This window comes from Aureobasidium namibiae (genome assembly GCF_000721765.1).
Source record: "Aureobasidium namibiae CBS 147.97 unplaced genomic scaffold scaffold_8, whole genome shotgun sequence".
In the NCBI taxonomy this organism is placed as follows: Eukaryota; Fungi; Ascomycota; class Dothideomycetes; order Dothideales; family Saccotheciaceae; genus Aureobasidium; species Aureobasidium namibiae.
The window spans coordinates 309,496-336,170 of record NW_013581201.1 but is presented as its reverse complement, the minus strand read 5'-3'; the positions used below and the strand labels follow the sequence as shown (position 1 = coordinate 336,170).

At 51.0% G+C, this 26,675-nt stretch overlaps 8 protein-coding genes across 8 annotated transcripts; 3 read left to right on the top strand and 5 right to left on the bottom strand.

The window, feature by feature from the left end:
• Positions 1-559: 559 nt before the first annotated feature.
• M436DRAFT_46522 (DWNN-domain-containing protein) lies at positions 560-2,488 on the bottom strand (the record flags this gene model as incomplete). Its single annotated transcript, XM_013572071.1, has 2 exons — positions 560-2,259; positions 2,317-2,488. 2 exons carry the CDS (start codon positions 2,486-2,488, stop codon positions 560-562), a joined length of 1,872 nt encoding a protein of 623 aa, XP_013427525.1.
• A 987-nt stretch (positions 2,489-3,475) lies between these two features.
• On the bottom strand, positions 3,476-7,321 carry M436DRAFT_46685 (uncharacterized protein; the record flags this gene model as incomplete). Its single annotated transcript, XM_013572101.1, has 2 exons — positions 3,476-6,271; positions 6,359-7,321. 2 exons carry the CDS (start codon positions 7,319-7,321, stop codon positions 3,476-3,478), a joined length of 3,759 nt encoding a protein of 1,252 aa, XP_013427555.1.
• A 450-nt stretch (positions 7,322-7,771) lies between these two features.
• M436DRAFT_63612 (uncharacterized protein) lies at positions 7,772-8,644 on the top strand (the record flags this gene model as incomplete). The annotated part of the gene is made up of 1 exon (XM_013572173.1): positions 7,772-8,644. The coding sequence occupies one exon, from the start codon at positions 7,772-7,774 to the stop codon at positions 8,642-8,644; it is 873 nt and encodes a 290-aa protein (XP_013427627.1).
• Positions 8,645-9,040: 396 nt separating this feature from the next.
• Positions 9,041-12,844, bottom strand: M436DRAFT_46884 (uncharacterized protein; the record flags this gene model as incomplete). The annotated part of the gene is made up of 2 exons (XM_013572133.1): positions 9,041-9,534; positions 9,592-12,844. Coding segments are annotated over 2 exons (3,747 nt in total), but the record flags the coding sequence as incomplete, so codon positions are not given.
• A 641-nt stretch (positions 12,845-13,485) lies between these two features.
• Positions 13,486-14,454, bottom strand: M436DRAFT_46800 (ras GEF; the record flags this gene model as incomplete). Its single annotated transcript, XM_013572121.1, has 1 exon — positions 13,486-14,454. One exon carries the CDS (start codon positions 14,452-14,454, stop codon positions 13,486-13,488), a length of 969 nt encoding a protein of 322 aa, XP_013427575.1.
• Positions 14,455-20,110: 5,656 nt separating this feature from the next.
• On the bottom strand, positions 20,111-20,998 carry M436DRAFT_72612 (uncharacterized protein; the record flags this gene model as incomplete). The annotated part of the gene is made up of 1 exon (XM_013572234.1): positions 20,111-20,998. The coding sequence occupies one exon, from the start codon at positions 20,996-20,998 to the stop codon at positions 20,111-20,113; it is 888 nt and encodes a 295-aa protein (XP_013427688.1).
• A 906-nt stretch (positions 20,999-21,904) lies between these two features.
• M436DRAFT_81678 (uncharacterized protein) lies at positions 21,905-22,483 on the top strand (the record flags this gene model as incomplete). Its single annotated transcript, XM_013572303.1, has 1 exon — positions 21,905-22,483. The coding sequence occupies one exon, from the start codon at positions 21,905-21,907 to the stop codon at positions 22,481-22,483; it is 579 nt and encodes a 192-aa protein (XP_013427757.1).
• Positions 22,484-23,680: 1,197 nt separating this feature from the next.
• Positions 23,681-26,613, top strand: M436DRAFT_46272 (glycoside hydrolase; the record flags this gene model as incomplete). Its single annotated transcript, XM_013572019.1, has 5 exons — positions 23,681-23,949; positions 24,000-24,562; positions 24,614-24,803; positions 24,852-24,960; positions 25,021-26,613. The coding sequence occupies 5 exons, from the start codon at positions 23,681-23,683 to the stop codon at positions 26,611-26,613; spliced, it is 2,724 nt and encodes a 907-aa protein (XP_013427473.1).
• Positions 26,614-26,675: the final 62 nt, after the last annotated feature.

The following is a 26,675-nucleotide window of genomic DNA, read 5'->3' as shown; positions in this document are numbered from 1 at the left end:
TGTCGGAGACGAAGTCGGTGAGAGGTGAGAGTCTTGCGAAGGGCAGCGAGAGGGCGCGAAAGGTGGGTGGAGCGAGTTGAGTTTGAGTTGCGGTGAAGAAGGATAGCAGGTGCGCAGGGCTTGTACAGGATTATGAATTGACGTCCCGGCGTTTGACGCTTCGAGAAGGCACTAGCCTGTGCCCCCGCACACGTGATGGCTCTTTCCTACCCATCTGCAACGATAGGTATCGACGACATACTGAAACGGCTACCGGCTTCACAAGCTCCTTCCATTCTTCACAAGCGTCTATCACGTCTGGAACATGCACATGGAGTTTCAGAGCCATGCTTCATCATTTGTTGTATTTACACTAGGCAAATGCCCCTCTGATAATCCAGCGCCCCCCAAAAACCTCAAAGGCCCTCCCTCCTGCTAATGTACAGTAGTCAGAGAGGTTTCTGCATGCCAACCAACGCCAACGCTGAATGAAAAATATTTGGATCCAGTAGAAAGCACCTGGTGTCCAAGAGAAAACATGTAAACTAAAAGCAATCCCCACTCTCGTGTCTACCAGCTCTCACATCTCGCGATAGTCGACTGATCGCTGTCTGCGGTTGCGTGCCTGATGGCGATGAGGGTTGACAGGGCGGCGGATGTAGGCGCCATCGTCGCCTTCTGCTCCTTGCTGCTGTTGGTTGTTGTTTGTGTTGTTCCAGTTCTGGTTGCCTTGCCATTGCTGACCTTGACCTTGGCCTTGTCCGTAGCCTCCATTCTGACCCATCATCTGGTTATTGTACCCGCCGCCGTACATGTTTCCTCCACGCTGTTGCTGCTGCTGTTGTGGGAAACCCATGCCATTCATTCCGTTCATACCATTCATGCCGTTCATGAATCCCATATTTCCCCATCCTCCGTTCATCATCATCTGATTAGGCATGCCCATCATGTTCATCGGCGCCATGCCCATCATACCTCCAGGGAAGCCCATTCCCATGGCTGGGTTGAAGCCACCCATGCCTGGCATGCCTCCTTGCTGGTTGGCGAGAGCGTTCATGGACTGGATGAAATTGTTTTGGTCGAAAGCACCTCCCTGTACCGGTGGCTGAGATGCATTGTTTTGTTTTCGCATAGCTGCAGGGCCAGTAGGGATTCTGGTGTTTTCCAATTCGTCCTCGGCGGGGCGCTTCTTTGACTCGGTAGCAGTGGTTGTTTGTGGAGTCGAGGTAGCGGACTTTTCTCCGTTTACTGATGCCGGTTTCGGCGAGTTTGATTTTCTCTCAGTCGCAGCAGCATCATCTGTGGATTGTTGCTCAATCGTTGGTGGTGGGGTAGCAGATTTCTCCTTTTCCTTTTCTAGCTTCATCTTTGCCTTGTCTTCTTCGTAAGCCTTGATCTTGTCTACGGCCTCTTCGTCAGAGATGAGATTGTCAACTAGTGTGTTGTCTGAAGAGCAACCAGGGCAGACAAAGTCATTTTCAAGAAGAGCATTCTCGATACAGTCACGGCAATAAGTCTTCCCGCAGCAAGGAGTTTTCATTGGATCGACGAACATGCGTTTGTCAATAGGACATTCCAAGCCTCTTTCGCTCAGCTCCTGGCTTCCTGTGTTTGCGGCTTCGGCCTTGTCTGCGGCCGCCTTAGCCTTGGCCTGGAACTTTTCCCATGCAGCCTCGTCTGGCCTTGCAACAACCCATTCTCCTGTGGCAGTGTACATGACACCGGCTGGCAACTGGGAAACGTCGATGGTTCCGTCGCTTGATAGTGCAGTCGGCTTCTCGACGACCTTTAGGAAGGAGCGGGGAATACCAGTGGTACGTCTAAACTTGGGGCGGCCATCGAAGTTGGGGTCATTGTTGGTGGGACATGCCTGGATCCAGTGACCCTTTTCACCACAGCGATGACAGGTGTAACCAGGGGGCAGAGGCTTGTCGGGAACGTTTGCTGTCTTTTGGAAGCCGCCAGTACGGTGGACGGCCTTCTGGCTGGCCATCTCTTGTTGTTGCTGCTCCCACTGAGCACCACCTGCCTGGAACATGGCTGCGATCTTCTCTTCTTCGGTCATGTTAGGGTTCATGTCCTGAGGGGCGCCATTACCCATGGGGGTGCTGGCTGTAGCTGTAGATCTGGAGGATTCGATACGATGTTGGTTCTTTGCCATGACGGGCATCTTGCCGGAAACATAACGCGCGGCTCTGCCAGCACCAGGCTTGGTAGCAGGAAGGCGTCTGGCGAGAACGGTCGTTCCGCGGGAGATGATGGATGTGTCGTCGTTGTATTCTGATCAGAGTTAGTCGACTGAGAGCTGGAAACGGGCGTTTAGCAGTTGTTGCTTACCTTCATTAGTGTCGAGGTTGTAGATGTTGAAGTCGAAATCGGTGCCGTCACCGAGTCTGCTCATGTTGATTATGTCTCGCTTGAGCTCAAAGACCGAGATACCAGTGCCATCGAAGGTCACTCTCTGCACATCCTTCTGGTTCTTGAACCTGAAGAAAACGGAAGAAGACATGATTAGAGGGTTACCGCAAAGGGCAAGTTAATGTTAGAAGCAGTAGAGCGGTACGACTGAAAAGTGAGAAACCAGATGGATTCCAGGCTCAGATTGTCAAAGAAGGACAATAGGTCTTATTCAGGTATTGCCTCGTGCGAATGCCGACTATAGTAAAATGTTTCTTCTTGACTTTTGTTCTTTTTCTGAAGGTTTAGGAGGTCTTGTTGACACTAAACACTAAGGGGGGTACAGGAACTCTGAGTAGAGGGAAGAAAGAGTGTATTGGTGATGTGTGAAGACTTCAGGGCAAAGGTTTTGTATGTGGATATGCAGACTGCACAGTCTCAGGCTTGTCCCTCCTCTCAGACCAACTTCTCAAACACGTCCACTTGCTCGTGTGAAGATCTTGCGCGACTGACTCACTGGGCGACAATAGCGCGTCGCTGGCACTTGTCGACGGGGCGGGCGGGTGATACGTAGATGTTCAAGCGTGATTACTCGACGCGACAAAGACGGTGTCTGTGGTGAGTGGCGGCGGATGGAAGAGTCGGGCGGGGTTGATGAAAGACAAGAGAAGGATGTCTCGTTGGCGAAGTCCAACAGGAGCCTGGAAGTCACTTAGTCAGCCGGTGTCGGAAGAACTTTCCCGACCTTTCCGAATCCGGTCACTGTCCGCCTTCACTTTCGATGCTTCCGTCCAAGCCAAGCACTCCGACCGCCTAAAAAGCGTATGCTTTGGAGTGGCTAAATCTACGAGTCCAAGACAAGGAAGCAGGAACAATTGAATCAACGCTTGTGTTTCAATGTCATGTGAAGAAGCACCGAGTACATACGTTTCACAGCCAGCTCTGTTTCACCCTGAAGACCGTCACAATAGAACAAGAGCGATGGTGAAAAGAAGTGCATCGATTGTCATTAGTGCCATTGAACCTCCAGCGCCAGATACTCATAACTTCTAAACTCTAATACAGCTCCAAAGAAAGAAGCAACGACCAAACAGACCTCTCACCTCTTCTTCGCCTTGACTGCCTCCTCCATCTTCCTGACCATCGTCTTGAGACCAACACCCTTATCGCAATTTGCCACCAACCAACCCTCCATCTTCTCCCTCAGTCCCTTTAATCCCTTGCACAGCGGCATCTTTGCACCTTCTTCTTGCTGCACAAACATGGTCGGGTTCAACAGCATCTCAAACGCCTCGCCCCAAATCTCCTGTTGCCAATACCTCTTCAACCCCTCCTTGATCTTGTAGTGTTTCGTTGCTCCTGCACCGAGACCTTGACCTTTTTCTGCAATGGTGCTCATGTATTTGCCAAACAGTAGTGAGTGCAAGAGACCGGCTAGACCATGGTAATCCACTTGGTAGGTCCAAGGACGCATCTCCCTCATCTCAGCGCAATCAGCATCGGAAGTTTCCCAATCAGCTACGAACTGGACCTCTGAGGCAAACACACGCATATCGATGCCTCTGCCAAAGTCGATCAATGATACTCCTTTTGCTTTCCAGCCGTTTGCGCCGCAAGGGTCGTAAGTCGAGCTCCAAGACGCGCAGTCGTCCAAGCGCACCAACACATTATCCCCCTTCAGGTCTCCGTGGATTAGCCCCTTGCTGTGCAATGCTTCCACGACTCTTATCAGCTCGGTGGCAAAGAACATGGCTAGAGCTTCGTCAAGTGTTCCTCCTGCCTCTGCCCTGGCTACGTTGATCAGATCAAGCAATGTGCCTTGACCGCGGAATTCCTCAACCAAGAAACCTTCGTCACGGAAGATGTGCATCTCGTAAGCGTGAATCACTGATTCGGTGGCTCGCGATACTCCTAGACGACGGTGGACTTGTCGCAACATGTAAAACTCCCAGGCCGAGGGAGGATCTTCCATCTTCAATGCTTCGAACGAATGGCGTTGGACTGCTGAATAGTTTCCCTGTCCCATGACAGACGCGTTCTCGTCGTTTTCGTTGGTAGTTTCGGGAGAGGCTGAGACATTGTGGTTTTCGAGCAAGTAAACTGGTGCAAAGGCACCAGCACCCAACTCGCGCTTCAAGGTGTACTTACTGCTCTCGAGGTTGAGGATAGGAGCAGGAGGTAGAGAGGCGCTGCTTTTTTCTGTAGCGGTCTTGCCTTTTCCAACTGCTTTCGAGTATTTGCGGATCTCAGGTGTGCGTGCGTGTTGGATGTTTTTGTGCTCAAAGTAGCCTTCGTATGAGCTCAATGGGGGATGAATTTGTGACAAGATGGTCTGGCGGAGTTCTGGGTCTACTGGGTTGAGTTGTGGATCTTTGATGATAGGTCCTTTGGTGATGGGCTCCGCAAGTGCTGGGCGTAGAGCGAGAGGCTTGGGTTTAGCAGCGCCTGCGACGTCTTCGCTGAGGGATACTATGCCCTTTGTCGTTTTCGTGCGGATGGGCTGTAGGATCTTACGTTTGTTCTCTAGCTCGGCGCCACTGAGGACTTGGAAGGGGCTGCTCATAAGACTGTCTTCGTCCTCATCTTCTTCGTCCTCATCCTCTTCCTCGATATCAGCATTGCCGTGATTCTGTCTCGACGGGGTTTTGGCAGTGAACCCTTTTTCCAGCTCGGCTCGGATGGTTGCAGCACCAATCGAAGACTCTGTGTGCTCGACAATGGGCGTCATAAACGGTAGACGGTTCTGAGCCACGATGACGGGATCCCGATACTGCGACCTTACAGGTTCATAACCCTCAGGTGGTTTCGGGACATACTTTGTCTTCTGCTCCTCGTTCTCGCCATCGAAAGGTGGAGGCATCTCATCGATTGGTGTTGACAAACCATCTCTAGAGTGTGCAGAGGTCGCAGCAGTATCGGTGACAGGCTTGCTTTCCTCATAATCAGACCAAGCGCTAACATCAGTCTTGTCTTCATCATCATCTTCTTGGTCCTCGGTATTTTGCGTCGTTTCCTCTTGGGAGGATTGTTGCGATGCAAGAATCTCTCGTCGTGTCTCGTCACCATAATCGCTTCCTGCAGCTGAAACATGACCCGTCGTGGTATCCTCTCCATCGCTGCTGTAATCGTCGTCACTGTCGTCTTCGCTATCTTCCTCGCTCTCGGATTCTTCGACTTCCTCGTCAGCAGCAGTCTGGACCGGTTGGCTGAAGATGCCATAGATTTCATCCATGGCTTCCTTCGTGTTGATGGTCATTGTGGGTTCGGCAACCTTCTTCTTCCGTAGTTTCTTCCCTGAAGGCGAGTCCATGTTGAGTTTGATGGTCTGAGTCTCCTTTTGAACATGTTCGACATCCATAACCTGGATCTTGCGAGTCCGGTTAGCACGCTCTTCGCGGCGCATCCTCTTTGCAAGTTCAACATCAGCCTTGGAAGGGGGTCTGTTCTCGTCGTTCTCGTCTTTGACAGGTATGACTTTGAGCGAAGTGTCGATGGTCAGAGGTGACGACTTGTTCTCGGAGCCATCTTGGAAAATCTGGAAACCGCGTTGACTCGTAGGGCGTTCTTGTTCAGGTTGCTTTGCAGCAGCAGGTGCGTCGCTGAAGATGGCAAATCCACGCTTAGGCTCTTTTGATTGTTGACTGACTTCAGGTTCCACCTGTGCTTGGTTAACAGACAACGCTTGTTCTCGCTCAGCAGCCCAGTCACGATCTAGCCAGCCACGATGCCTGGCTCTTAGCTCCTCGAAGCAGAATTCGACAGAGGGATCGCTCGGGTTAGGATAGACTGCTTCAAGATTCACAAAGACACATTCGGGTCTACCAGTCTTCAGGTTGATGACTCGTTGGGAAGCATGTTTACTTAATTCGTAGGCATGTCGTACAGTAGAGGATGACTGGAATACACAAAAACGTCGCCAGCCCGTTAGTCCTGCATTCGTGAATATCTGGTACGTAAAAGGGCGGGAGGATTGGATGCTTACCCTGAAAATAGACATCTTCTGCATGCCGGTGTTTGTCTTTCCTGCCTTCAATGTCTCTCCGGCCATGGGCTTGGGCGCAATGGCGTTCTCCTTCTTTCTGTTCTGAATCGACTCGATGTTATCCCATCCATTCTTCTCGCCAGGAGTTCCGAAAGCACTTTGATCTTGTGGAGATTCGTCGCTGAAGATGGCCATCTTTCCAGCCTTGGACTTTTTGGTTGCAGCAGGCTTGGCTGCTTGTTGTGGGGTGGTTGCGGCGAGTGCAGCTGCGAAAGGATCGACCTTTGCGCCCAGGACGGCGCGAGCGACAGGAAGAGCAGGGCTTGTGGGTTCGGCAACCTCTTGATCACGAGCAGCGTTGCGCTGCTGGAACTCGTTGAACTTTCTCGTCAAGCGTGCGACAGGTGTGGCACCCTTCTCAATACCCATATTGTAGACTTCTTCTGCTTGTGTCCATCTGCCGGCGTGTTCGAGCCAAGCAGCGAATTCCTCGTAATAGAGTGCGAGCGACTCGGCGACTCCGTGGCGATTAAGGAAGACGAATGTCTCGCGAGGGGCGTCGGAGAAGAAGCGAATGTAGTGTAGCCATAGTTTCAGATAGCGAGGATCGTTCTTGTACTGTGGTGATGAAAGGAAGGCTTTGGTGGCACGTTCGAGCAGAGGCAGCAGTTGTGATTGCGGTGTTGATTGTGCCGAAGGGTATGTGTCGAGGGTCCACTTGACGTAGCGGTCGTAGATACCGAGTGGGTCGTCTGCTTCGTCGATCAAGGCAAGTTCATCCTCGTACTCGTTGCGCTCGTCGTCATGAGCGTCCTTGGTGAGGGAGGTGCGTTGTTGTCCGCTGGTCAAGGGTGGTGAGTACAGGGCTGCCAAAGCTCTCGCCGATCGTCCACTGGGTAGCGCCTGAATGTTCTCCTTGTGTCCCTCGATGACCTCGAAGTCGATCAGATCCGAGCCTGCCATTTTTGCTGTATGGAATTAGTTGTGTCTACCTCTGAATGCGCTGCTGCCGTCGGAACAATTTATTGTTTACCCCGGCTTTTGTTGACTTCCAGCCTTGGCGTAAACAACATGACTCGCCAATCACATGCCACTTCTTCTCTCCACCTACTTATCCTTCCTCGCTACCACGTCCAATCTCTTCATGGACCTTATTCAGGCTTCTCATTGACGATAAGGTTGACTGACCGTGGAACCTCTCATTCTTTCACACCTACTGCTTTCTTTGAACAAATCAACCGCCCCGCCACAATGCATTATTCTAGCAGAGCATTTCTTTGTTTTCATACGACTAGCACTAACCCATGCCTAAGTACCAACTGAACTTTGTTTAGTATATATACGCTTCTCGCGGGACTACATTGTCTTCCCAACACACTTTCCCAACTCAACTTCTCGCTTCCAACCAGCAAGATGAACAGAGAACAGCGCCAGTCGCTTATCAACGACCTTTGGGATCGTGATGACCTTCACGTTATGATTGTAAGATACAATGATGAAGCCCAGAGAATTGGAACACAAGGAACCACCACGACTTTCCACGCCAATCCAATGCAAGCCATTGATGCTTTCTTCAGTCTGCTAGGCAATAGGGAGTATCAACGACACCCTGCCCTGAACGATAATATGTACCAGTGGTTGGTTGCCCACACGGACGGCCTTGCAGAACCTACTGCTAACGACTTGGTGGGTAATGTCATGTCTGATCTCACAGAGGACAACACAGCCATTCACTCCAGTAACATCATTGCACTCGAAATCATTCCCCTCCTCGAGTATCACAATAGAGACCACGGTATGCTTGCTGGAAGACCCGACAGAACCATTGATCCTCGGCTTCTACCCAGATCTGAGTATACCTTGGGTCTAGACGACCCCCCACCTACTCCCAATCCAGAACCTCTGATTGATCTTGATGAAGACATTGTCATGTTTGACCACTGGATCCCACCTCCTGAGTTCATCCCTCCCTTCGTCGATGACGGCTCCGAAGTTCCCCCATTCGAGCGCGAGCTCTTCTCTCCCTCTCCTCCCGATCCTCCTCTTTTCGCTAATCCAACACCTGGTCCTGTGCCACTTCCCGCAGCCAACAACACTCCTGCACCCTCTCCAAATGCTCCCGCTCAGAACACTCGTAATCATCCTAGACGCCGTGTTGCTGACCCAAATGTCGATGCTCGTAGAATCCACGCTTGCGCTTTTGTCGGTTGTTCGTCGCGCTTCACCAGACCTTCTGACTTGGCTCGTCACTGGCGTACTGTTCATACCGGTCACACTCAACAGTAAGTTTTCATCATTGTTAAAGCAAACAGTAGTTCAAGGTAGGTTTCTGCTTCTGTAAACTTCGAATAACATAATAACACATTTTTTTTTCTGTCTCTACACAATCCATACATATTCCAAATGAGCGCCTCTGGAATGAAATGAACCGAAGCGAATAAGAACTGTCTGAAGTTAAAAATCATGTAAATGGACTACTATTACAGATATGCAAAAGAAGAAAACAATTCTGCACCGCGCTATGCGCAAAGTAACAAAGACCCTTAGAAAAGTAGACACGAAATGGAAGAAACACAGTCAGACGGATACCACCAAAGACTGCCGTACCCCTCTGTCTCACTGATGGCCAAGCCGCCGAGTGTTCGAAAGTACATATGGACGAGCAAATCTTGTGGCTTGGATCTACTTTCCCTTGTCCTGATCAATCTTCTTCTCCCTGTCTTTCTGATCATTCTTCATTTCGTCCTCTTTTGTCCCTTCGTTGCCCAGGGTGCCGTTATCCAGCATTTTTCCCAGCTCCTTCAGCTTGACGGGTTTGGTCATGAACGTGTCGACCCCACTGCTATAAGCCTCTTGCTGCGCCTGCGCACTCGCCAGACCAGTCAATGCAACGATTGTAGCAGGCTTGATGTTGTTCGCTCTTTCATGAGCACGGATTTTTCGAGTCGCGGTGAGGCCATCCATGATTGGCATAGACACATCCATGAGCACGTAGTCAAACGGCGGATCCTGCATCACGTTTCCGTTGTCGGACCCAGCCTGAGAGTTGTCGCACTCCGATGTGTATGCCTCCAGCGCTTCGAGTCCGTTGCTTGCTGTCTTGAAGTAATGGCCAGATCTCTTGACGAAGGTGACGAGGAGCTGAAGGTTTACTCTATTATCATCCACAAGCAACACTTTGCGAACGGGTTGATCTGAGTCGGAGTTTGTTCTAGAGAATGGATTTGATGAACCGGCTGTTGGTGCTGGTGATGCAAGAGAGCTGGTATCGTTCAGCAGAGACTTGTCTGCTTTCGGCATCTTGGAGTTACCCTGGGGTATCTCGATCGTATCCTTCTGAGGATGTTTGAAAGGTGCGTCTCCTGAGTGGCCTTTTTCCTTTGCTTCCACGCTCAAGGCGTGATCTTCAGAGTCCAGTACTTTCTGGAAAGACGAGTCTTGGAGGGTTTGACCCTCTCCCAAGCTGTCTTCCAGAATTTTGCGAACGGACGGCACCGGCTCGTTCGTTTTGGAGTTCTTGTGAGCTTCCAGACAGAGCGTAAGTGACTTCGCGAGTTTCCTTGGACCACAGGGCTGACTCAATACGCCAGTAACGTGTGATTGCGGATGATGCATCATGGCGTTGGCGGCAGAGACGCTGTTACAGATGACCAGCAGTGGAATGTCGGCTTCTTTGTTCTGAGCATCCTTGTCAGACTCATTTTCCATACGCTTTTTCAGTTGGTCCTGCACCAACTCGAGGCCCTTCTCGGTAGTGAGAAAGACGTCGACGTCTGACTGATCTATCCCTTGGGTTATCTGCATGTCCATTCCGAACCAATTTTGGCACATTCTATGGAACGAAGCCATAAACCTGTGACCGGCATTCTCTGGGGATCGTGTTCCTGGCTGTGGCTCTTTCTTGTAGGAATCAGCGTCGAAGCCGACGAACCCGATCTTCATTCCTTGCGTCTTTTTGGCACAACCTGTAATCACACTCCGATCCACATCCTCTTCCTTGACCGCGATATGCATCATTTCCAGAGTGACCGTGGTTTTGGTTCCTTTGCCTAGCTCACTCTCCACTTTGATTGTACCACCCATAGATTTTATGATGGCCGAGATGATCGCCAGGCCCAGACCAGTCCCCGGCATCAATGGATCTTCCTGCGCGAAGGGAGTGAAAAGGCTTTGTTCGAGGTATTCCTGACTCATACCCTTTCCAGAGTCCGTGACGGACAGCGTGACTTTGGAACTACCGCCCCGCTCCTTGGATGGCAACGGCTCGCTGTCGAGCTTGACCTGGATGAATCCATTTGACGTGTACTTGAGACTGTTGTTGAACAGATTGCTCAGGATACGACGCCATGCGCCGGCCTGCGTTCTAAAGATCCAATGGGAGTCTTGAGCTTTCGAGATGTCAACGACAATCGATACATTCTTTTCACCTTCGGAGCTCTTTGCGCTATCATCGACTTGTTTGTTTCCGTGAGACGGCATCTGCTCAGTCTCGCGGCCAGCTCTGATGAAGTCATGTCCAGCAAAAACAGTTTCCAGTACTTCCTCAGTAACTACACTTAAATCGACATCAACATCGAGCGCAAAGTTTTGTTTTTGTTCGTGTGGATTCGAGCTACTTGTACGTGTTTGAGTGCTCTTCCTAGTAAAGTTATTAATCTTTGCAAAGTCGAGTAGATGGTCGATCGTGTCCAACAAAGTGTGACCACAGGTGGCGAGAGTATGTACAAGATTCTCCTGGAAGGGGTCGAGAGTTGAGTCTTCGAGGCATTCCACACTGCCGAGTATACCATGGAGTGGGCTGCGAAGTTCATGCGATATAGATGAGATAAAGTCCGATTTTGCTTTGTCGGCAATCTTAGCATTGATCCTGGCCACTTCGCTCATGGCGCAATCGCTGAACGCTGCGAGATAACTAAGCTCTGAGTGTGTGGTGAGGATTCTATGAGGGTCCAAGGTCCAGGCGATACAAGCACTGAAGAACTTCTGATCGGAGCTCCACATAGGTTGGATAGCGAGACTGCGGACTCCTGGAAACAGCTGTTTGATTATCCTGGCTTCGTTCGACCTTAGACGCTTGCGTTTCTTGACGGTACTTTTGGCGGAAGCCGGGCCATTCGTTGCTTCTGATTGTGCCGGATCCTCGCCAGAGGACGGGTCAGCGTCCTCATCAAAATTGAGAACTTTACCATGTGGATAGCGACGCAAAAGTGATCGAACGAATTCCTCGGTCATGTCATCAGTAAGTCTCGCCGATTGGTCTCCGCGGGCGCTGTTTATCGTAGGCGTAGATATGCCGAGAATTTCAGAACGATGCGCACCATCTTCTCTTGCCAGTGTCTCCCTCTTATCGGGGTCAGATAGCTCTGTACCGGACTCAGCTGATGAGTCAGGTTCGGAGGCTGACGATAGTTTCCGTCGCTTCGGTCGTTCATGGGCTGTGCGATCGACGAGACCTCCAAAAGTAGACTTAGCAGTAGCATCGAATATGACAACAGCATCAATCTGCAATGACTCTCGGATGATGTTTGCTGCGCGACCAAATGTGGCCTTGACTTCGGGAGCGAGGTGATCGGTAGGGGATGTCTTCTTCGCTTTGGGGTCTTCCTCGGCGGATGGTTGTTGTGGTGATGCATTGGAAGCTCGCCGTGAGGACGACTTGTCAACGTCGACAGATATTCCAACATCGGTGGGAGACGGAGAGCCTTCCTGGCCATTTTGCTGAAAGTCAGGGAGTTGGTTGTGATGTCTAGAATATTGGCGGTCGGCCCATTGTAGTGGCGAGTCTCTTTGGACATCGGGTGTATCCGAGTCAGCGCCCAAGGCTTCCCAATCACCCAAACTGTGCTTACCCTCGACAAAGCACCCTAAGCCATGTACCATTCTTTCCCCCTTGATGCTTTCCGACTGTGCGCGCAGCATATCAAGATGTATCATAACGGTCGTGGCCATGTCTTTCATGAAGGCTATGTCATCGGGCGCGAGCTTTTGACGAGGTTTATCGTCTATAACACAGTAGGCACCGATCTTGTAGCCATTAGGAGAGATGATAGGGACACCGGCGTAGAATTTCCAACCGTGATCTGTCGTGTATGGTTTGTCACTGAACCTCTTGTCTTTGGACAAATCGGGCACAATAAAGATCGAGTCGTCATTGGCCTCCTCTGTATCATCAAAGGGCAAGCAGATGGTGTGTTCGCAGATGCTTCCCCTTTTAGGGACGGCTGTCACGCCGTAGTCACATTCGTCGCCAGGGACAGCTTCCGACTCGGTGTGCAAGCTGAGAGATTGTGTGGCTTCTGCAAGGATGTACTGGTAGCTGCGATCGAAGAAGGAGATGGCGGCGCGTTTGCAGTTCAAGCGTAGGGTAGCGAGTTGTGCGAAAGCCGTGAGTGCTCTATCGGGCGATGCACGCGCTCGTTGCGGAGCCGACTGGTCCTTGAGCGCGTGGATATCTGCCAAGCCGAGCCTGGTGGGCTGATAGTACCTGGACAGTAGAAGTTAGCCACTCGATGGAACGTGATGCTGCGGCGCGCATCGCTGTACTTGTAGAACTCGCGCTCGTGGCCGACATCGTAGGCCAGTTCCTCCATCGATGGACCGGGGGGACAAGATGCCATGGTTGTGCTAGCTCTGTACGGGTTGCATGTAGACCGTCACAGTGATTGAGGCTAGCCTTCCTTCACGCTCAATAGGTATCAGTGGTGACGACCAATGAGTCTGAAAAGCAAAATCGTTAGGACAACGAGCAGCAAACAGTGACGGTTGAGAATGATGTCATCAGCGATGAAGCGGACGGCGGAACCCTGGAAGTCCCATTACCGGGGACCCGGCTCCGGCCCAAGGTTTAGGTATATGTCCCGGAACGGCAGTTGCATTCTGCGTTGTTCTGAGGATGCTGAAACAAAACACCATTAGTCGAGTATGATAGACTGACTGAGAGACTCTGTATCCTGTTGTCCATCTATCATGACACTGAAGCATACGACAATAGCGTAAAGGAAGAACAGTAATAATATCAGTATTGGGTATCTAAAAACCAAAGCGGCTAAACGACAAAGGAAAGAAAAAAGGCAAGAGCTTCGCAGCTTCGAAAAGATCGTCTAGTTCGTACAATTGTATATGTGCCGTCATTTTTCTAGTCCCTTGCTGAGCTCAGCAATCTCATTGTCGGCAAGTGCTGCTAGCCAAAGGCATTTGGTCAGAATCTCGGCATCTGCTTTGATGGCATATCTCGAACTGGCATCCAGTAGACGCAGTACTCCTTTGACGATCGATGCAGTAGTGCGGTGGCGCTCAAAGTTCACGAGCTTCTCGTGCGATCCGTCTGTTGACACCCTTCCAGCCGGCGTGATGAACGCTGGCTTCTGAGCATTGAGTGCAAGGTCGCGAGTGTAGACACCAAGGAATGGAATCACTCCCTTGCCGGTCAAGACCTCGTCATCGCTGAGCTCGGCTGCAGCACTCTCCATTTCGGCACGCAGCACAGCAAAGTTGCGCATTGGGCTGACCAAGGTTTCCAGACTTCGGAGGGCATCTTTCTCGGCCTGTGCAACCTTAGACCACGTGGTACTGAGACGAGAGAGATCCGAAGAGAGCAAAGCTATCGTGATTTGTGCTGTCGTGGCAAAGTTGCGTAGACTGCGATGTGAATGTGTCGCAATATGTACAAACTTCGTAATGCACTGAGCACGCTCTTCCGATGTGCCACAGAGCAGCACTGAAGAAACACACCACTTGATCACCAAGTTAAATCGTGTGATGATCAGGTCGATGCTGCTGACTTCGGTGACATTGGTGGGAAATGCGTGAATATACTGTGCCCAGTCTCGCACAGAAGACACCTCTTGCGACCAGCTGAGGTTGATCAGATCCTTCCAGTCAACAGAGTCCAGCGCGTCCTTTTCGATGATGGTGAACTGCATAGCGAGTATTTCAGAACTATGTGCCAAAATGAATGGTGTGTGTTGCGTGGGAAGGTTACGTGTCCGTGGCAGTGCAGAGTGGTCTGCTCTCTTCGCGAATTGGTCGGACAGTAACAGCTCCGAAAGACGGAATGACTTTTTGGATTTCGCGATTGGTGGACCAGGAAGCAGCATTTGTGCATTGAATTGATCAAACCCATGATCTGAGATGTTGTCCGCTGTTGTAGGTGGGGTCAGAGGGGAATGTGTCATGCGAGGCTGATAGTGGTCTACAGAGTCCACAACTGCATCTTCATCTTCTGCGTCGAATAGGAAAGTGTCAACCAAAGGCTTTGTTTCATGCTGTCTGATGAGCATCGAGTTGCGGTCAACGAGCGATTCCCCGTCATCAAGCAGAAAGGTCGAGGCTGGTGTGTTTGGCGAGTCGGCTCTTTCTGGTTCACCCTGAACCGGGGTGACGGGTCGCTCGAAATTCATAGATGGATCAGGATTGGCAAAGTCCTTTGTTGCAATCGATGACCCGTGGATCGGAGTTTTCGTCGAAATGTGCTGAGTCGGTTGATTGGTCGCTGCAACATCGACCGCTCCATGCCTTCTGTGCACGACTCTTGTCACCTCAGTCCCGGAATGCGTAGGCTCTGTTGATGCCACATTTGACGACTTTGACACATCAGTTCCATGTGAAGCTCCAACATGTTGACCAGTGGCTTGCTGTCGCGTAAGGCTCGGGAAGTCGTTGTCCTTGTGACCAAGATTGAAAGACTTGACAGTCTTGTCAGACGATCTACTCGGAATATACCTTCCTTCAAGCTTCAGTAGCGTAGACTCGACACCACCATCATCCTCGACCAGTGGCATCTCTCGAAGTCTAGCGACTTCTACTTCCATTGATGGGCGTAGATGACGAAGAGATGAGTGAGTAGATAGCAATCGCAATGAGCTTCTTCTTGCTGCATCAGAAATGTCTCCGTCGCTGGCCTGGGCTCTGAGGGGAAGCCGCGAGAGATGAGACTCAATGCGTGCATCGTCACCATCTCCAGATATGGTTGTTAGGATTGGAGAGCCATAAGTGGAAACTGGTGATGTGATGGAACCTGTTGATTGGCGTCTACGAGAGATTCCAAGATCATGGACAGTATTGACACCACGAAGATTGCCCCCAGGTTTGCGACGAAGCTGTCTTGCAGGCTCATGTAGATCAGCAGGGTCTACTTGTGATGATACGCGGAAGCTTAACGCCGGGCTGCCATCGGTAGAAACACCCGGTGAGTAGAATTGACCAGTACCAAACGACGTGGTGACCTCGGTATCAGGGCTAGGCTTGCCATACGTAACCTCGACTGCACGCTCTGCGAAGGGATTCAGAACGGTAGGGAGTGGTGGGAGAGGCACAGTTGGGGGAGGTGAATGTGGTGATGACATGATGGACAAAGTCGTCGGCGCGGTCGACAAGGTGGCAGACTTAGTCGGGCTTGTCCAGGCAGTTTGTTCAAAGTCCACCATATTGTAAGGAAGCAAAAAGGCAGTATTGTTTACAGCCACATCGTGGACTGCTGCTTGGTTGTGTTCCTGTGTGGTCTGCCTTGACAGGTCGTGTTCCGTCGCTGAGTGTGTGAAACCAGCAATCGTTTTTACTATTTCCGGAGTCCGTTCGGATTCATCGAGCCCCGTACCATCAATGATCATGATCGATCGACTACTTGTAGTGACGTTACTCAGAAGACGAAGTGCGCCAGGGCGTACTGGGAGATTTGTTTCGATCGTCTTCGACCTGTTTCGCGTGACTGTTAAAGTACTGGGACTGAACTCTGTCAACTCATGCATCATCTCATTGCCTTGCTGTTGCCAAGTCCGCATGACCATTGCAGCCAAAGCATCTGTGTGAGTGTTTTGAGCCTTTCTGGCCTGTATCTGTCTGATCATATCTCTCGGTTGGGGTTCTATACTGCCCATCTTGCGCAGATCACCAGAACTGGCAGTCTTCGGCCTGTGTTGAAAAGGAGATCTTCCGCCATTACGTGTGCTCAACGCTCTTCGTACGCTCCCAAAGATGTTCAGACGAACATGATTGGGGGGAACTTCTGAGGCTCGCGAGAGGGTTTCTGACATGCTAGGTCGGGCGTCTTCGGGTCTGACCAAGAACGGCGGACTCGGCGGGCCAGGGCCGATGACATTCGCCGAACTGGGATGGATAACAAGCCCGCGGATGATCCTGCCGGGTCGAACTTGAACTTCGGCGCTCGGCTGAGAAGACTTTGGTCGATCAACACGAGAATCTCGAAGTGCATCTGAGAAACTGTCGCTTCTCTTATGACGATGGAAACCTTTCGGCTTCGGAGGCGAGCGATGACCTGGCTTCTCAGATTGACTTTTCAAGTCATGCTTGGAGCGCTTCAGTCTTGGGAATGAGCAAGACGTTACCTGAATACTGGCCTCACTAAGGCGGGATCCCGTGTCAGGTCGTCCCAAGGCCACAGTAGAGATGTTGTTACCAATGTAGGACGAATTTCTCATATGTGATTCGTTCGTCAGCGAGCGCATGCGAGTCGTTCCAGGGAGCTGCGAATCATCGTCACCATCCAGTCTGAGTGGCATATATGCTTGAGGCGCGACTGTTGGTCCCCAAACAAGCGCACAGGTTCGGTTCCAGCACTTTTGTAGCTCGGTAAGTACTTGAAGATCGCCACCAGCACCACCTTGAGGTCTTTGGGTCACATGCAGAACAAGCTTATTGACAAGACTGCAAAACAGATTCCGAAGCTCGTGGTCAGGCTCGAAATCTTGGGCGAAGTAATTCAGGATCCAATGGCGCAAGGCAACAAAGGTTCGTACACGTACTACCCGTCCAGAATCATCGGTTTGTGATACGGCCCAGCGTAATCTGGCGACCAGATACCTGGCCAGATCAGACGGGGACAAGAAGGCTCTGTAGGTTAGGAAGAAGTCAGATAGGAGATCGTAGTCCAGAAATTTGACCGAGGTGATTTCCACAATCAGACGAGTGGGTGTCGCCGCAACGATTTCGGCAGTCCCATCCGCATATCTAACAAACTGGTTGTTGTCCGGATCCGCAGCCACTTTGTCGTAAATGGTATATGGTATCTCATCTCGGTCCAACTCAGGAGGAGGAGTGGCGAGCGGAGAAGGAGATAGTTGAGGTCGTCCGGATTCTACAGCAGGTGATACCGAAGGAGAGAACCAGGAAACGCTAGGAGATCTACGTAGATCTATCGAATTCTGGTGACGTTGAGTTGGAGGTGGCATCAAACGATCTAAGCGGTCAGTCGAGAGTGGACGCAAGTCGGCCGTGCTAGAGAAGGCGGTATGATAAGAGTTATGGAGAAATGCAGTGCCACGATCACTAAACCTCGGCGACCCAAGACGAAAGTGAGGTATGGGTACCTCGAGCAGAGGAGCAAACAAAGAGTCGGCAGCATCGGAGGCGGGGTTTTTGGTTTCCAAGTGTTGGCGTGGATCTGATCGAGGGTGTTTGGGGATCGAGTCAAGGCTTGGTGAGCGGAGATGGGAGGCCTGCCTACTCTTTCGACTATAGCCGCTGTCAAATGACGATCTTCTACGTGAGGCGATGAAGTCATGGTCTGATTGGCGTAAAGACAGCTGAGCAGCGCTCTTATGGAGGCCGTCATGCCAGTAGAAGGCCGAAGGAGTTTGCTGTTGGACGCCTGAGGTGTCAGGAGGAGTTGGAGGAGGCCGAAAGGTCCTCGGGACAGGCCGAGCATTCGGTCTAGGCAGCATAAGTTTGTGGTCCTGCGCTGTGTCGGTAGGAGTGTGTTCGAACCTCAGGTACATGGTACCATTCTGGCCAACGTTTGCGACGCTGAATTGGCGGTCTACTACTGCCTTGGACACATGGTGGAGACGGGGTAGAGATTGTGATTGTGGTTGTGATTGTTGATGGTCGTTCTTCTCACGATGGTAGCGGAGACGAGCCATCTCAGCACTGTCTTTTGTGTTGCGGATCGACTTTTTGCGGACCTTGCGACGTAGGATAGATGGCGGCTCGAGCGGCGGTGATAGTAGCAGAGGAAGAATCGTGAAATCGTTGGTATCGTTAAGCGCGTTCGCATCAGCGACATTCGACGAGGCTTCTACATGCAGAGGGAGCGCTGTATCCATGACAGCTCATGGTCGCTGTTTCGCAGTAAAGATAGTAGGACCAGGTGTCTCGTAGACGGTGGCAAGGTCTCGAGGACGGCACGGCGAATGGCTGCAGAGTACAAAGTGCTCAATGCTTCGAGACGCGACAAGGCAGGGAACGTTAGGTATGGCCACAACGGCCGTTCGCAAGTGCGCGACGTGACACAGGCGAGGGACCGATGATTGAAACCGGTGTCCGCGTGTATCCAGGTTGATCCAAGTAAATTTTGGTTATCCGGTTGTGTTCCGACGACTTGCAAGCGAAACTGGGCTGGGTCGAGATGCAAGCAGTGTCTGACGCCGAAGTGACTATACTGTCTGCACGTCTAGGAAGCAGGTGGGAAAGACAAGGAACAGGAACAACAGCGTCCGAGACGACGCGAGAGGGCAGAGACATAGTGCTAGACCATGACCATGCCCGGTATGGCCGACCGCCTGGCTCGCGGCCATGACATCGGTGCCTCTGTGTGCCTCAGTGCCTGTGCATGTCTTGGGGCCTGCTCGGGGCTGAATCTTTTGGATATTAACCAAACGCTAACCGCGTCCCGCAAACCGAAATCCATCCACGGCCAATCAGCGCCGTAACCCACGTTTTGATCTGGCTCGGCGATGTGCAAACCATCAGATCAAGTCTAGCAAGTCTAGCCTCCACTAATTCCATTCCGCCAGCACAAAGACGGCCTTTTTTCTCTTCGCCGTATTCGTGAACTCCTGCATCTGCACAACACACTCGAGCACATGGCGCAAGACGCCGTTTTCCTGAACACCCTGTACGCCGCGCTCCTTGTCATCAAGTCCCAAATCTCCTGGTCGATCTGTCGACGTAACCGCGCCGTCAGACAGGGAAGCGACTGCTCGACCAAATCAAACACAAGGCCAAGCCATCCCTTCTTAGCACCACTCTGAAACATCACTCGGCCTTCGGCAGACCCATGATTTGGCTTCTGTTGCTTCTTTTCCATCATCTCGCTACTCATGTCCTGTTTTTCTAGAAGCTCCCGGTCTGAGACACCCCTCAACTGCCGTCGTCCACGGCGACCGAGCAAACAAGCCAGCTCATTTTCCTCAGTCATCTCCCGTAGCTTTTGACTGCTTTTTATCATCTCTGCTGAGGCCAGCCACTACCTATAAGCTTCTGCTCATGTCGCCTGCTTAACTGCGCGTCCCAAGGATCACCCAACTGAACGTGTCATGGCTTTCCCGTTCCGTCGGCCACATCAGGGCTGCTTGCAAGGCCACCAACAGCCACCAAATTGTAAAGCCTCCAAGCATAATCACTTCTTCTCATCAACACGTACAGTCGGTGAAGGGTATCTGTCCCACTACCCACATGCTGCATTCCTGTAAGAGTCTCCCTCCAACGATCTCGGCAACGAAAACCCGGCCCTTCTCGCTACCGGTCTCCGTCGTAGCGGTTAGCGTTGAAATCTGCCTGGTTATATCCACAGCGTAGAAAAAAGGAATTTGAACGAGATCGATTTTTACAAGCTCAACGTGGACATGAGTAGTGGCTAACATGTTGATGGCATTTCATCATGGTCGGTGAAATATATACGCCCTCCAGTCAGTTGACTGCCCAGATTCAAATGGCCCCAATCGATACACTCGACACAACGAATTTTCAATTCCCACCCATTTGCACTTTCGCTCGAAAGCCATCCTCACGAACTCGTCAGACATCGATGTTCAGATGTTGCACCTCCCCAAGCCATCCTGTCTGACCTCGCATTAGCCACGTCAATTCCTTCTCACGCATCTTCAGTCTGGTCGTGTCGTCTCTAGATCCGAAGCGAGGAATTGAGCAGTCACCTTCGAAATTGCAGTCATCAGTGATCTCACGCAAGCCATGCAAGATATGAGCTGCTTTCAACAAGGCCGGAAGCCGAGATACCAGACATACCTCAGCACTCCTGACGTGGTGTTTCTTGAGGTGTCCTCCCTTATCATCACGGGCCAGTTTGTGCACTCGCATCGATGCTTTAGACACGCCCTCAGCATACTCAGCTACTTTGTCGGCGATGACCGCAACAGATGACCCCAAATGATCAGATGTTTCTCGGACTGGCAGGCATGTCTCGTAGAGCGTGGTCAAGTCTTGTGGAATTTCGAACTGCCTCTTGTGGCCTTTCCGAATGGCTTCTACAGCAACAAGCATGCTGACAAGTGCTTCCACGAATCCAGTGGCTTCTCTCATGTGCTCAGCTAGGTTCTGGGTTTCTGTTCTTTGTTTATCACGCCAGTCTTGCTTTCTTGCATTTAGATGTCCCGAGTCGCGTTCCGAGTCCACCTCCGTTTCTGTCGAGCGAGCTAGAGATGAATTGCGGCGAGGCTGTATGATAGGCCTGTGCGCCAAGTTGATCACGTCTTGCGATGTCGATATTCTGGATGTCCTCCTGTTCTCACTGAAAGGTCCGTAAGGTGGTGGGATCAGCTTCGCTTTGCTTTTGCTAGAAGATGGTACGGCAGTATCTGTACCGCGCTCGCTTCTGCTGGATGGGGCCGCCATTGTTGGGCTGGCGCTGGGTCGATCTTCGCTAGAAGGCGTAAACCGAGTGCACATGACTCTCGACCCTCGTTTGCTGATGTTGATGCAGGATAGAACGATCATGGTCGGCGGCAACCAGCAGCGTTATATACGGCGTTGATGGTGAGAGTGCATGTTGGCAGACAGCCCCTGCTTCTTCCAGCGCTTCCTGCTATACAAATTTAGCAAGGTTCTTTTTTCCCAAGGACGTGGCCTAGGCGTCGCTTTTATGCGTACACGTGAGCAAGCGGTCAACGCATCCCCCAGGACGTTGTGTTTGGCCGGCAGCAAACACATTCCAGCCCCAGGATACTTGCTACAAACCTAGCTTGTTGTTCTTCTGGGCTACAACTTGATATAGATCATAAGTATCCCGTGTCGGTGGAAAGCAATTACTCCTGTACCAGGCATACAGCCTTATTCGAGCTGGCGCTGTTGGAGTCAACAGCACTTAGGTAGTCGTACAATAACGTTCTTGATAGCAATCTCTTCTTGTCATCAACCACAGCTGGGTCCGAAAACCTACATCGTGCCTTGGTCTCGCTTCCTTAGAACGATGACAATAGCCTTGTCTGCACTTTCTCGATGGGCACAGTGGTCCAACACGGCGCCTGCTACCAACACATCATTCTACCTTTTGGAGCATGGTTCACTATTCTTTGTCGGACAGCAACAATACCGCTTTGTCTGAGTCCGAGTCTGCAACGCTCCTCTTTGTCTTCTCAAATATCTTAGCCTATTGTCCTTTGTCTCACATTCACGTCCCTTTGTTCTCCACAGTGCATTGTATGCTGCGAGGCTCGACATTTCAGAACATACAAAACCATCTTGGAGTTCCTGGAGACCGGATCTTCTTCTTGTCACCCTTCAACACACATCGATCCGACGACCCTACTGCAGGTAAGTACCTTCCTCCACAAAGTTTGCTAACAAGACTACAGAATGTCCGACAACAACCCTACCCCTGTTCCCGACTTGAGCAGCCCAGAGGCTCTCCAGATCCCTGATTTGGCTCGAAACGATGAAGAGGCTTTGACCCGTGTTCTCGTTGAGTTCCTCGCCGAACCAACTCCTGGCCCAGTCATGGGTACATTTGATGGTGAGACAATCGAACTTACTGAGGACAACATGAATTGGATGGCAGAGACTGCGACAGCAGCTGGACGTGGACTAACAGTCAAGGGCAAACGTCGTCAGCACTACATGACGTTCAGCCCTCCTCATCCAGGTACCACAATGGTTTGGGTGGCGGACACTCCTCCAGAAACACCTCCTCCTGGGCCCAGCCCAGTGCCCGTTCAAGCTACTGTCGCGGCAGTGGTCTCTGATGGTCAAGCCCCTGTTCCTCTCCCTCGTGGTGGCGGTCACGTCGGTGCCGGTATCCGCAAGCGCCCATTCAAATGTGCTTACTGCCACTCTACTTTTTCTTCGGTAGCAAGACGTACCGCACACGTTGAGAAGAACCACGCTGACAAGCTCGCTAGCTCTGCTGGTTCGTCTAACCAGACTCCTCAGAACTAGGTGGACATCAGGTAAGTCATTCCCAAATATTATCGTCTGCTAAACTTTCTCTAGGGTATCGGACCTCAACCAAGGCTTTTTCCCCTTGCCTCGCTTTCCACCTCGGACAACCTTTTAGGGTCAGTTGTTACGAGGGAAGCACTACCGCACCGGGACAAGGGTTTTTCAGTCTTGGTCATGCTCCTCTTTTTCTCCGTCTCTGTTTCTATATTTCCTTCTGCATAATCACATAAACACTTGGAAAACAAGAGAACCAACGAAAAACAGACTTTGATCTCTTTCTGACGGTTTTGGGAGCATGGGATATCATTGAGGCGTTTTTTGAAGTCGGTTTCCTTTTGGGATTATTGACTTGCTTTTACGTCTAGCCCTTGCGGTCTACCCCTGGTCTCGCTTTTGACGGTCTTCCTTTAGGGAGACTGAATGTTTGCTTGATTGGGTCGCGATTGAGCACTGATATCCTCTAACATAGTATCTTAACAATACAAATACTTTTTTCTTACCATAATAATTTTCTGTGATTCTTTAGAAATGGTTGACAATACAATGAATTTATATGTGAGAAATTATCACGATCTTGCAAGACTTTGTTAACCGATCGATGTTTGGTGAGTATCTGTTTCATCGTTGCCTTCCTCATGGCATTGTTCTATAGCGTATTCAACACGGCGGAGTACGGATGAGATATGCTGTTGCTAACGCCTGCCGGCTTGTCTTTCTCGCTCACAACTTCTTTCCACGAACCTTGGACAACAACAACCATCAATCACACTGACATACCGTTCTGCACCCCTCATTCATAACCGTGATCCCCGCAATGATCGACCAAATATCACCACCAGGCATATTCAGCCAAAATATATACCCCATTTAAGCTCGACAACACCTTTTGCATTGGCAAGGGTTTAGGCTTGGGTTCCCTTCTACTGTCCAGACAAGCGGGGGTTGCATGCATGACATCGGTATTGACTGCGAGGCTCATGAAGCAAGGTTGTTGATTTCCAAGGAAGGTAGGTCATGTCCAAACTGTATGCGATGATCTATTGTTTGCGCCTGCAAGAGGATTTAGCCGGTCACCCAATATTTTATCTCTTGGAAGCAGCTTCCTCATGCTTGAACCATATATAAGAGCGGCAAGGACCAATTGAGATCTTTCCGTCTTTACTCATAACCTCGACCTTCGACAGTCCTGCTGCAATGAGGCTCTCCAGTGGTGCCGGTATAGGCATTGGCTTCGCAGTGCTTCCCTTGATCACTTCAGTTCTTGGTGCCTCGAATTCTACATGCCCGCCTGCCATCAGTTATACTGCTGACTTCGAATACACCGAGTGTCGTCAAGACAGCTATTATGGTCGTATCCTAGGCAGAGAACGCAAAGCAGTTTTCCGGGACACAAACACTCCACAATATTGTGCTGACTATTGTGGTCGAAGCGGCTACCCATGGGGAGGTGTCGAAGCTGGAACGTGAGTCTCCCTATCAAGCTTTGTACAGTGCCCCCACTGAATGTTCACAGCCAATGTTTCTGTGGTGGTGAACTCGATGGTGGAGCAGTGACCGGCAACGCCAACTGTTCAACCTACACTTGTTCTGGGGACGCTTCCCAGGAGTGTGGAGGCCAATACTTCATGAAGGTGCTCAAAATCAACAACCCGCTCCCAGTTGAGAAGGTTGACGGAGATGTCAAACGCCAACCTCTGTGCCATACAAGCCCCTTGTGCCAACACGCAGTCTGCGATACATCACTACCTATTGCGGATAGAATTGCATCACTCTTGTCAGAGATGACTCTGGACGAGAAGATTGCCAACACTGTCAATGCTGCTGACGGTGTGGGACGCCTCGGGCTGCCAGGCTATGACTGGTGGAATGAAGCTCTGCACGGTCTTGCGCAGGCTCCGGGAGTCAAATTCAATAGCCCTAATGGCAGCGCTTTCAGCTATGCTACGTCCTTTCCCATGGCTATCACGACTGGCTCTGCATTTGATGATCTCCTGATCGGACAGATCGCCGATGTCATTGGCAGGGAAACCCGAGCTTTTGCAAACTTCGAGCAGTGTGGCTATGACTTCTGGACACGTGAGTTCTCGAGTGTCACATGGAAGCTGTATGCTGATTGACCATACCTAGCCAATATCAACACCTTCCTGGACCCCCGATGGGGCCGTGGTCAAGAAACACCTAGCGAAGACGCATTCCACACTCAGCAGTACACAAAGCAGCTGATTCCTGGTCTCCAAGGAGGTCTAGATCATCCTGAAGAGAAACAGATCATTGCTACATGCAAGCACTTCAACCTGTATTACGCCGAGACAAACAGGTAAGTACATTGACACTCTAAAGTGTCCAATCACTAACATTCATGCAGATACGGCGAGAACTATAATGCTACTGTGCAAGACTTGGCCGAATACTTCAACCCCCCTTTCAAATCATGCGTGCGTGACGTTGCTGTAGGCTCTGTCATGTGTGCATACGTAAGTTGGCCAATCAAAAGATTATGATCTGATGCTTGATATCACTGACACTTATTATAGACTGCCACATATGGCGTTCCTAGTTGTGCGAGCGAGTACTTCTTGCAAGATACTTTACGCGAAGACTGGGGCTTCGAAGATCCTTACAACTATGTGGTTGCTGATTGCGGTGCTGTTGAGTACATCCATACCATCCACAACTTCACCGATACACCTGCCGAAGGTGCCGCTGTTGCTTTGAATGCCGGTACCGATTTGGACTGCGGCTTCACCTTTGGGACGTATCTTAACGAGTCGGTCATCAACAACTACACCACAGAAGCGCGTCTGAACCAGGCCTTGACTCGTCTTTACACTGGACTTCACACTGTTGGATACTTTGACGGCCAGAACCAGTATGCTAACCTGTCTTGGGAGGATGTTGACACCCAAGATGCTCGAAACCTCGCTTACAAATCAGCTTGGGAAGGTATGGTTCTGCTGAAGAACGATGGGTTGTTGCCCGTAGCAGCAGATCACAAGAAGGTTGCACTTATCGGACCGTACGCGAATGCATCTAGCCAGATGCAGGGTATCTATGCTGGCCAAGCACCATACATTATTACTCCTCTGCAAGCAGCAGAAGCAAATTGGGACAATGTTCAGTATGCTTTCGGCACGGGTGTCAATGGCAGCAACACGACTTTCTTCTCGGCAGCTCTGGACGCCGCTAGATCGGCTGACCTCCTCATCTACATGGGCGGTATCGACAGCACCATTGAACAAGAGACCCAAGACCGCAAGTCACTTCTATGGCCTGGAAACCAGCTTGACCTCGTGCAGCAGCTGAGTGAGCTTGGCAAGCCTCTCGCTGTAGTGCAGTTCGGCGGTGGCCAACTCGACGACAGTGCGCTGCTTGCCAACAAGAATGTCCGCGCTCTCCTCTGGGCGGGCTACCCAAGTCAGGAAGGTGGAAATGCTGTCATCGATATTCTGCTCGGTAGACAAGCACCAGCTGGCCGCTTGACCACAACTCAATATGCCGCCAACTACGTCAACGAAGTCAGTATCTTCAACCCGGATCTGCGTCCGAATGGAAGCTACCCTGGTCGCACTTACAAATGGTTCACTGGCAAGCCAGTCCTGCCCTTCGGCTTTGGACTCTCATACACAACCTTTGATCTTTCATGGTGCGGTAAGCCCTTGAAGCACTCGTACAATATCAGAAGTTTGTTCAACAAGCGTCAGTCTCATGGTCAGAAGCCTACTCCACTTGACACTCTGCCTTTCGTCACTCTCTCCACGACCGTCAAAAACACAGGCAAACACACCTCCGACTTCTCGGCTCTCCTCTTCCTCTCAACCTCAAACGCAGGTCCCTCGCCCTACCCCAACAAATGGCTTGCTTCGTACGCTCGCGCTCACGGCGTCGCCCCTGGCAAGTCTCAGACGGTCAATTTGGATATATCCATCGGTTCGTTGGCTCGCGCCGATGGGAACGGAGACTTGACTGTGTATCCTGGCAAGTACAAGGTGGCTGTCGACAACGATGAGCTTTTGACCGCAGAGTTTGAACTTGTTGGTGATGCTGTTATTGTTGATCGGTTGACCAGACAGGGCGTCTACGAGTATACTGTTCCGGTGCATTATAATGCTAGTGCTAACTTGGTGTGAGATATGGTAGAGGTGACATGATATAGTGTTTTATATATGATCACGTCTGGACGAGAGACTTG